Source organism: Temnothorax curvispinosus, unplaced genomic scaffold (genome assembly GCF_003070985.1).
Source record: "Temnothorax curvispinosus isolate PA1 unplaced genomic scaffold, ASM307098v1 QBEX01004939.1, whole genome shotgun sequence".
Lineage (NCBI taxonomy): Eukaryota > Metazoa > Arthropoda > Insecta > Hymenoptera > Formicidae > Temnothorax > Temnothorax curvispinosus.
Window position 1 is genome coordinate 1 of NW_020214719.1, and position 11,530 is coordinate 11,530.

At 35.9% G+C, this 11,530-nt stretch overlaps 2 protein-coding genes across 2 annotated transcripts; one reads left to right on the plus strand and one right to left on the minus strand.

Annotated features, from left to right (window-relative positions):
* Positions 1 to 3: 3 nt before the first annotated feature.
* LOC112454284 (dnaJ homolog subfamily B member 12-like) lies at positions 4 to 2,923 on the plus strand (the record flags this gene model as incomplete). The annotated part of the gene is made up of 8 exons (XM_025015577.1): positions 4 to 10; positions 209 to 362; positions 477 to 622; positions 708 to 848; positions 942 to 1,075; positions 1,160 to 1,275; positions 1,825 to 1,988; positions 2,069 to 2,923. Coding segments are annotated over 8 exons (972 nt in total), but the record flags the coding sequence as incomplete, so codon positions are not given.
* Positions 2,924 to 4,526: 1,603 nt separating this feature from the next.
* On the minus strand, positions 4,527 to 9,202 carry LOC112454285 (zinc finger BED domain-containing protein 1-like). The gene is given in 8 exon segments (XM_025015578.1): positions 4,527 to 4,685; positions 5,318 to 6,802; positions 6,874 to 6,928; positions 7,390 to 7,645; positions 7,868 to 8,110; positions 8,199 to 8,307; positions 8,407 to 8,496; positions 9,048 to 9,202. Coding segments are annotated over 8 exon segments (2,358 nt in total). The 5' UTR covers positions 9,076 to 9,202; the 3' UTR covers positions 4,527 to 4,593.
* Between the last annotated feature and the right edge of the window lie 2,328 nt (positions 9,203 to 11,530).

Below are 11,530 nucleotides of genomic sequence, written 5' to 3' on the forward strand. Positions count from 1 at the left end.
AGAGCCGAGGGTACGTGTTGTCAGCTCACGATCTCTCCACTCCGTTCAAAGCACAGCGTCGAATCTTGGCTTCTTTGTTGACTTTGCATCAGCCACGTGTACTCAGGCGAAATAAAAGGCTTTCAGGCTCACATTTTACGAGAACGCACCTTTCTTCTCTTAGTCAGAGTACTGATGGTTACAGGAATCAAATAATTTGTATTTATAGACCTGCTGGCGGACGTGACGGTACTCACCAAGCAGAATCAGAAATCGGAGTCGGCTGAGCCTAACGTTAGAAAGCGACAAAATGTAGCCAAAGATGGAACACATTCCCATAGTAACTCTGAATATTCGAAAGAGCAGCTGGAGCACGTGAAGAGGTAGGTGTTTCGAGGTTGTTTTGATTACTTGAGAATACAATGCTGTTATCAATTTGTATTTTATTTATTTAATTATCTTGGATAAATATGTTTCTTTTTGTTTGGTTATTGTAGGATTAAAAAATGCAAGGATTATTACGAGATTTTGGGAGTCAGCAAAGACGCTGCGGACAGCGACATTAAGAAGGCTTACAAGAAATTAGCGCTTCAATTACATCCTGACAAGAATAAAGCGCCAGGCGCCGCCGAAGCTTTTAAGGGTATGTCGAGATAGTGGGGAAAAAAGTGAAATTAGGTTTGCTATTGCAAATTTACTTGACTTTATGCGAGAAATCTTTTATGCAGCTATTGGTAATGCGGTTGCTATTCTTACTGACACGGAGAAACGGAAACAGTACGACACGTACGGTCCTGAAGAAGAACGAATGCAGAACGTGCACACCCGCCAAGGCCATACACATTATAACTATACCCGTGGATTTGAAGGTTAGAGAGAGTGTTGAAAGTGGAGACGTGTGTCGTGAGAATATCGTACAAGTTCTCTCATGTATCAAAATATAATCTATAATATCTCTTTAGCCGATATCACAGCCGAAGAGTTATTCAACATGTTTTTCGGCGTTGGCTTCCCGCAACAAGAATTCTATATGCGTCGACCAGGTGGGAGATGGATGCGGCAGTCAGAGGCACAAGCGCAACATGCTCATAATCAGGTAGAGCAGAAAGGCGTTAAGCCCAATTTCAAAGTACTGTTCTTTTTTTCTTTCTTTTTTTTTAAATCCAACAATATTTTTCAGCAAGCAAATGGATATACGTCATTTCTTCAGCTGTTGCCAGTTCTGTTATTAATATTGTTAACCATGATGAGCAGTTTTTTCATATCCGACCCGGTATACAGTCTGCACTCGAGTTCGTAAGTATAACTCACGAGTAACACTGTACATACAACACGTCCCATAATTTTTCAAGTTTTTTAACTGGGGAAAATTCAGCTCAATCTCCTGGGCACGTATTACGGAACTTTTCGGAATGAATTCCGATCGAAATTATTCTGTTTTCCCTAGAAAACACAATAGAAATGTAGGAAACAACTAAACAATTCCGATCGGAATCCATTTCGAAAAGTTCCACGTGTCCCGGAATGCGAGCTTCCCTGCTAACGTCCGGGCACCAAGAAGAAAAGGATGGGTTGCTTTGTTTCCATTTCTGTGTCTGTTTAGCGGACTTTTGATTGCGGTCAATGATATTCCGTTATTCTCGAAAAGTACAGCAATAAAAAAGGTCGGATTGGAAACAAAATTCATCTCGCTTCTAGAGTAGAGTTCGCATTCCAGTATAGCATATATACATCCTCGGTCAAAAAACTTGAGAAATTTTTGAAAATTTGTACTGTGTAATTATTCCAATGTCAATAAAGATTTTCGCAGGATGAGATACGTAATGATTTCCTCCTCATTTGCAGGAAATATTCTGTGGCCAGAACAACTCAAGTTTTGAAAGTTCAATATTATGTTAAAGAGAACTTTCATAGTGAATATCAAGGGAGTTTACGTAGGCTAGAAATTTCAATTGAAGAGGAGTACGTGAGTAATTTGAGGCAAAGCTGCGCCAGAGAAAGGAATTACAGTATGTATTTGGTTCTTTTATCTCTTTCAATATGTCCATCGTAAACATTCTCAAGATATTTCAAATTTGTTTTCTAATAGGGGAAGGTATAATGTGGAAAGCCCGTAATTTGGGAGATCAAGATCTATTCATGAAAGCTAAAAATCTCGAAACACCTTCGTGTAAGAAGCTACAAGAACTGCAAGCATAATAGATAAAACGTGTAAACTAAAAATAGGAGTTTTGTGTGTTGTAGATAGATGTATATTATATTTACACATGTATAATTGTCTTTGGGTGTATAATGGGAATTTGTTATAAAATTACATATAAGGCATCTTTATACACTCAGAGTAAATCATATTTCAAGTCCACACAACACACCTACTTGGTCTCTAATAGGGCTGTTATTTTTCACAAGTTCGAAGTTTAAGGTGTCTTCGAAGCTTCGAAGCAAATCATCAGCCCTAGTCTCTAGCCGTTAATTCCATGCATAAATTTCAAATTACATAATGAACGATTGCTGTGCAGAGTAAATGAAGGTTTAATCTTTATTTACTCGATTTGAGTGAAAATATGTATAAGAAATGGTTCTTTTCTTCCTTAATTTCCATTCTCTCAAAACAAACATGTATATTAGTTATAAATATATTTTAAAAATTGATAAAAATTGTCTATAAAAAGAAAACAATGTAATATGCGTACAATTGCCTCTTCAGCTTTTCAAACTATAGTATTGTGGAATATTATTAGGACAGCCATTCTGAATACTCAATTATTTATAACGAGCAAAATATAAATAAGCTTAGTACTTGCTAAGTACGATTACATAGATAGCATAGATGGAATGAATATCATACGTACATGTAGATAATTTCATAGATTCGCGGGTCCAATTTATTTCATGATGACGCTTTTTTCAATTGAGAAACTACGAATAAATTTGTAGTAGGTGACTGACGATATATATTTTACACTTGGACTGTTATCGCACGGCTGATTATTAGTATATGCCTTTCTAGCGACTTTTGAGAACATCTGTGATTAAGTATATAGCGTTCAGCAAGAAAGAAAGAAGCAATTTGACAAGAATATGTTCGGATAATTTTAATTCTCCTTTCAATTAGCTATTTTGTTGACTTCAACTACTTTACTGCCTCTGTATTTCATCTATTATGGATCTTTTAAATCTAAATCATTATATACGTATACATTATGCCGAATTGCTTCTCGCTTAAAATTTATTCAATTTTTTTTATCCATCTTGTGATATGAATTGCAGAGAACGTATTAATAGGATTGTAATCCGTATTGAGTTCATTATTTTAATGTATAAAGTAAAAGATTCAGTATTTAATTCTAGCCAGATTCTAATATATAAATTTCCCGAGTTGATGGTGAAATTCTCTGATACTTGTCAAAAGATACTTGTTATTCAAATCAGTATCTACTTCGATACACTTTTTTAAATAATTTATTCTATTTTTATTAAACACACAAGCAGAATTCTTTAACAGCATATTAAATCAATTTGAAAGATGACTGATAAAAATTCGATCCTACAATGAAAAAATGCGAGAAATGATTGATATATTTGTTGGGCATTATAAAATATCGAATTAATTGTAATTCAACTGGAGAGTTTCAAAAATGTTTATATTGTTCCAAAGCTAATCAAATGTTATAAACCTTTGTTGAAATAATATGCAATAGCGCGTGTTTGTTTTAGTATACAATTTATAAATCGTGCAATGCTGCAAAATGTTTACGATTATTATTATTTATACATATAAACGGTCTTAGCACAGACGTATTTATGTTATTACAAATATAAATTATGTTATTTAAAAAATTTTATATATTTATGTATATCCTTTTTTCCCTATCTGATTTGAATTTTATTACTAAAACATTTAATATATATGTATCTGAAAATATATGTTTATGACTGAAATATGTAATAATATAATCTCTAATTATTTATTTATATATTGTTTTGAATGTAAAATTATAATCAATTATATTAATTATACTTGTATATAAGTAACAATTTATATATATATACGCTATATACATTTATCATTTACAATAACGATGCGTGTTCCAAAATTCATAAAAAAAAGTGTAACATCGATTTGTGATTTCTCGCTCGTTGCTGCACTCTCTGCACTTAAAATGAAATAGGTATATACATAATAACCGTTTAAAAGAAAAAGGGATGCGCGATTTTGTAGAAAAAATCGATATCGAAAGAATCGATAAAAACGAAAAAAATCGATACTAAATAATCGATTATTGCAAAAAAAATCGGAGAATCGATATATCGATAAAATATCGATTATTTAAAAAAAATCGAAGAATCGATATATCGATTCTATATATATATTTTTTTTAAATATTTACAAACGGCAATCAAAAACTAAAAAAGAGAACCGTTTAAAAAACTAAATTATTTTTATAATTTTTTAATATTAACAGTGTTAATTTAACACTGTATTAATTTAACACCTACATAAAATGGTATTTGAAAAGAAATCAACTTTTTGATATAAAGTTCATTTTATTTTTATCGCTAAACAATTTTAAATATTTTAGAAATTTTTTTTGTTATTTGTCTATTGTTCTATCATTTTCTTACCAATCTTACCATATATTTCTTCAGATAATTTGAATTTGTAGTAGTAGATTTGAGACTGCCGTTTGTAAATGAAAGTGGTCCTGGAAAGAAAAACAATTGATTATTTCCGATGATATATACATAGAAGGGAATATGTATAATTAAGGTCCATGAGAAAGTAAGTGTGCCCATGATAAAATTCATACTTGACTTGACTCGTACTCACTTAGAAAATCATCAATTTGAAATAAAAAAATCAAACAGCAGATTCAAGGTCACCAATATAAAAAGCAGAATAAAGGAAAAAAAGAATTATGCCAGTATGTATTTCTTTCTAATGAATAAGTACATAGTACAATCTTTTTGTTAAAAAAAACCAACAAATGTCTGAAGTGCAAATGTAATGTTCACATTGCACATTGTATAAAAATAAACATTGCACACATTGCACATTGCATAAAAATAAACATTGCACACATTGCACATTGTATAAAAATAAACCGAGAATAATAAGAATAAGAATATAAGTCAAGGTAACAGTAATATATATAAGTAAGTAAGTTAAGTTATATAAGTAAGTTAAGTTATATAAGTAAGGTAAGTAATATATATAAGTAAAATGAAAAAATTGGGAATGAATAATAAGAGTCTAGATGCAGAAAAATTCTTCATTCCAATTTCCATTCTTCTTTTGAAAGAGATCCCAGAAATAAGAGTCGATTCAAGTGCTCACCCGTTAATCGATTTCTCTCATTGCTCTTGATGTCACCAGCCTCGGAAAATTTCCTTTCTGATGGTACAGAGGTACTAATAATACTGATGTATCGAATTGCCAGTTCGTACAGCGTTGGAAACGAATTCTGTAAGGATTTCCAATGTTGAAATGGATCGTAATGTCGAGCAATTACCGATTGCTTTAAATATTGTCTTAATTCATGGGCAAGATGTTCATCTTCCGTACTCTCATCAGTACTCTTTGCCACCATATCGTCATGAGCCTTCCAAATAGTTTCATTAGAGTCTTGTTGAACTGCAGATCTTTTTTCTTGAATTTTTTTCCCACCAATCAATTTCATTTCTTTATTGATTCGTTCCACAGCAGCAGCTGCTGCACGGGCATTTTGAAAATCGATTCGTTTGAATCGTGGATCAAGTATTGTAGGGACCGCGAGAATCATATTATTTTCAACATTTTTAAATTTATCTTGAATCGATTCAAGGAGCTTTTTCTGAAAAAAACTTCCGTTGTTTGTTGAAGGTTTAACTTGTTCAATTGATAGTGTCATACAGTGAATGATTGGTATAATAGTACTGCAAGTAGGATATTTGCTGCCACTGATTTCCTTAATGACATATTCAATTGGTTTCATGAGAGACACAACTTCCTGTAGGACTTCAATTTGGCTATGAGTTAACATATCTGGAATGTCTGATCTTTTGCATCTCAAAGTAACTGCATAAACGTACTGCTCCAGAGCGAGAAATCTCTCTAACATGTAAAGAGTGGAATTCCAGCGAGTCGGAACATCAAGAATAAATTTCAAGACGGTTCCCTCTGTCTTTCCATCAAGTATTTGTAACCGTTTTAACTCATCTGTAGCCACAACACTTCTTCTGATAAGCACGACAATTTTCTTTACTGTAGCAATAATATTGTTGATCTCTGGCATATCCTTTAATATTTTAGGTACAAGATGAGACAAAAAATGAGCAAAACACCAGATATGTCTTTCAGAGCCTACAACATTATGTACAGCAGCTTTAATATTTGCTGCTCCATCACTGGTGATTGCCATAATTTTTTTTCGATCTAATTTAAAATCATCAATGACAGAATTGAGACACTCCGTGAGGTACTCTGCTGTATGATTTGTATGCAGCGGAAAGACTCCCAAACATCCATTTTTCATTACAAGATCTTCAGACAGGTAATAAATGGTGACACCCAGATAGCTTTGGAAAGTACAGTCTGTCCAATTATCACATGTTAAAGTATAGGACAAAGCTTTTTCAAGAGTGGATTAACATTCTTTTGCTTCAACATAGCGATTATCCATTAATTTAGTTAGAGTCTTTTGATCAGGTATACGATAAAGTGGAGCTACTGTTTTCATCAAAACCTTGAAACCTTCTTTATTAACTATGGATAGTGGTTCTTTGTCTTTGGCGATCATAAACATTAGTGCTGCAGTAATTTTGTCAGACCGTGCTCCTCCTTCTGAAAATGATAAACGAGCATTCGACCATTTGACTAACCTACTTATTAATTGTTTGAAATTTGTTACAAACCTGCGAAAGAATTTGCCCTCTCAAAGGCTTCGTCGATTCGGGGTAACTTGCTCTTCTGAAACAAATTTTAATATATTTTTTTATTATGTATTAAAAATTAGGACTGTTACTTTTTCAAAGCTTCGAAGCTTTAAAGGAACGAAGTTTCGAAGAATCGAAGCTTCGAAGGTTTTCGAAAGAACGAAGGAATCTTCGAAGGAACAAAGCATCGAAGGTTTAAAGTTTCAAAAAAAAATGTGTTAAATCGTAAACTATCACACTTATGCTTCATTTTTTCTAGTTACAGCGTCTGTGATGTGTAGTAAGTAGAAAAAATGAAGCATATAAATGTGATAGTTTACGATTTAACACATTTTTTGAAACTTCGAACCTTCGAAGCTTCGTTCCTTCGAAATCTGTCAAAGCTTTGATTTTTCGAATCTTCGTTCCTTCGAAGATTCCTTCGTTCCTTCAAAGCTTCGAAGTTATCAAACTTCGATCAAAAGTAGTAGGCTTATTAAAAATCATTATCATTACCTTTGATGCCAATTTTATTCGTCTAAGCGGCGGATCATCTTCATCTCTAGCTGTCGATTCACTACTAGATTCAGATGTAGTATCTCTGTTTTGCTTTAATATATCAGAGCACAATAATCGATGATTTCTGGACAAATGTGATTTTAAATTCGTTGTCCCACCACAATGCTTAACTTTAACATTGCAAATGATGCATACAGCACCTTTATCATCCTTGTCTTTAAAATAGGCCCATACAGAACTTTTTTTCCTGATACTGTAAATAATATAACTATGCTTATCAAATTAAAACTGATAGTTTTTAAATGTGTAAGTAGAAACTTGCACATTGCTTCCTCAGTTTTTAAATATGCAAGTAGATCCGCACATACACACACACATACGCACACATACGAACATTTTAATTTTTTTTACGAAAATAAAGCGTCCTCTATGAGGAAACAAAAAAAATAAAAGATGAATTAATTGCAATTTTTACCTTGAATTATTCCTCTCCACAACTAATTCCGTTTCATTCTCAAGACTTTTAGAATTCACGACATTGGCATTAGAACATTCGTTGTTGGACTTGGAAGATGGACCTGCTGCTGATATATCATGTACTTGATGTACTTCGTGATGAGAGTTTACTGCATTGCATGACGTCACTGATTCTGTGTCACATGCATGAGAAACCAGGGGACTCTTGTTCCCAGCATGTGGTTGCGTTGGCAATGGTGTGCTATAATAAAATAAGGAAGGAATTTGAAATTATAGAAAATGAATTGAAAATCCTAAGCCAGTTGCAGTAATTATTCTGATAAACTTACTAATCAATATCGTCAATCGATCGGTACAAAACATCGACAGCAGGGTTCCACTCTTTAACTTTTAGATAGTACATTTCTTGGATAAACTCCCAAGTCTCTTTGTCATTATCTGAAATTATCATTTCAATATTACATAACAATCAGTTAAAAATATTTGATAACATATTAATTGTATTTTTATATATAAATTCATGAAAAAAGCACGTACATTTCAAATTAAGATATTTATTTCTGGTCAATCCTCTTTCAGCGAAGGAAGGCTGTTCGTTAATACGAAAATAAATCGTATATTTAGGATCTGTTGGATAAAAAGAAATGATAAATGAAACTAAATTTGACTTGTCAAATTCAATCAAATTCGATAATGATAAAAAGATAATTCAAAAATAATCTTTCGCCAGTGATAAAATAATATAAAACTTTTTATTGTCGGCCTGACTGGCAATAATTTAATAATTATAACAACGTTTTGACCTCTATTTTGGGTCCTTATCAAGCTAATGAATAATGATAGATCAATGTGCGTCGAACGACGTCGTTACACGGGCGCTACACGTGACGGTCATGCCTCACGAAGTTTATATTCTGTTTTACTGCCCCGTTAATGTTTAACGATGACTCGTAATGTTATGATGTTCGACGAACATTGATCTATCATTAGCTTGATAAGGACCCAAAATAGAGGTCGAAACGTTGTTATAATTATTAAATTATTGCCAGTCAGACCGACAATAAAAAGTTTTATATAAAGAGATAAGTTTGACAATAAGTTGTTGAAGTGAACTTAGAATTTTCAAATTACTTCGCAATAGATCTGTTAAAAAAGAATATAACTAATTCACATCTTACCTTCGTCCGAGCCTTCGTCTTCATACATTTTCGTGTATATGTCTATCCACAAAATAGAGGTGGAAAAACTTTTGTATGCAGCAGCAACACTCGTCAGTTCCTCGTTGCAACGGAATAATTCTACCCGTAATTCCCGATTGGCGACCGTTTTGCGATGTATCAATTAATATACTTAGAAATTATCAGGATATGTACTCACTTTCGGTTAACGCACCCAGTGACGTTAAAGCGTACAGACATTCCAGACTATACACTAAGAGGGCTACGTCACTTATAGCTAGAAATCTGCATATGAGTTCATAAACATTATCTGCCAGGCCAAATGTGACAATTTCTTCGTTACTGTCTTGCTGACTGATCTTGTTGAGCACCTCCAGGCAGGATATAACGATAAACCTGTCCTAGGATTCGATCCCCTTGGCCACGCACGTTAAGACGACGTCTGTTATCCTCTCCGGCCTCCTTTAAAATAACTTCGTTCGCAATGTTCCCTAGTATGTCGAAGACGAGCTGATGCAGATTTGTGCAGATTGTTCCACCTCGCTCTCACGCACAGCAGCACGAATCGCAGGAAACACCGGTTTCTGCCTAATATCGTCGCGTTCTCCCGGTTCTCCGGCGTGAAGCTGAGGTTTCGTAGGATCGACGCGATTTGCAGCACGCGTTGTCCATACGGATCCTGCGTGCCTAACGCTCGACCGGACCGACGTAAAACAGATCCTTGTCCTCTTCCTCGAATTTGATGGAATTCTGGTTCTGATCTTTCAAGTTCTCGTCCGAGTGCACGACAAGCGAATCTAGCCGTGGGCAATGAGGTACCACTTCGACGTCAATCAATCGGCGGTGTCGGTTCCTCGTTCTCCGTCGTCAACGTCCTGCTTCCTGCTTGCTCTGCTTCTCCAGCTTCTCCTTCTCGAGAGTCTCGAGACTTCGAGAGTCTTCCGTCTAGAGCTAAGAGCTAGAGAAGGTCGGCAGACTGCTGGGTGGCTTCTTCAAATTTCAAATTTCTCGCGTGTCGCAGGTCGCAGGTCGCAGTATCATGTTTATGACCTAGTTTACATCGATCACTTGATACGCGTATTAAATAGTAAATAACTAGTAAATAAGTCTGATTATTGGCTGATCAGTTCAAATATACTATTTGATACGCGTATCAAGAGATCGGTGTAAACTAGGCCAATGGCTCTAGCACACCAGCGCGATTCGCGACGCGCGATATCCAATGAGCGTACTGTTTTTCCGGAAAAACTGTACACTCATTGGATATCGCTCGTCGCGTCGCGCATTGCGCTTGGCGTCGCGACTATGCTGGAGCCATTACGCGTATCAAATAATAGTAAATAACTAGCCGCTTCGACGAGCTTCGATGCCTTCGATTGGCTTCAGCTTCGCAGACAGTAGCAATCGAACGTGATTGGCTCTTAGTTCTAGATCGAACCAACAATTACACTATTTGCACTAATAGCAAAAATGAACTTAGCTTATCAAAAGAATGTAAAAAATCGATATTCACAAAAAAAAACCGAATATCGATATATCGGATTGCAAAAACATCGGGCAATAATAATCGATAAAATCGATAATAAAATCGGACGTTTCGATTAATCGGTCAACATCGCGCATCCCTAAAAGAGAAAAGATCGAAGATTTGGAAGAATTGGAAGTTCAAAGGGACACGTCACTTAAAGCCTCTTGTTTTTCCTAAAAATAAAAAAAAGTTAACACAAAAATAAAAATAAGGAAAGGTGATTAGCTGCGGTATCGTTTCTTTCTGTGCAGTATGCGCTGCTGAATCTTGTGCGAGCCGTTTCTCTCCAAGCAGCTCGAAGCTGTTTTAAAACAGTTTCGTTGCGAACCTCAAACACATGGTAAACATGTCACCGGTACGAGAAACCTTACGCGATTCCAGCGGCGATTCTGGTACGTAACATCAACGAATACATCATTTATACCGTTCCTTCGCGGATTACTCTGGAAAAATATCGGTATATCATTCTGTATTTACAGTATTAAACAAAACCGATTTGTTTAACGATATTCTTACTCGAGAGGTTATACCTCATCACCACGGACGGTGCTCTGATCTCGCGATTATGTTTTTCAGGCTCGGAGTCCGATAACGCGTCCGCGTCCTCGAGATCGAGCCGCAGCGGTAGCCGAGCGTCGCAGGCGCCGGTGCGGACGTCGAGCAATGTCAGGAGCGAGCACTCCGAGGACGAGAACGGCGCACCGGCCTCACCCGCGTCGAACGCTAGCGGCAGCCGCGCCTCGAGATCCACCAGCCGCAGTCCAATGGGGTCGAACAAGCTGGACGGCAGTCGTAAGTCGGAGAGTCGGTCCCCGTCGCCGACTGGGTCCGGCTCGAGACGCTCGAGCGTCGGCTCCGTCCGGAGCGAGAAATCAGCCGCCTCCAGGTCACCGAGGTCCAGGAGCGAGAAATCCGCCTCAAGGTCACCGAGGTCCAGAAGCGGGAAATCCGCCTC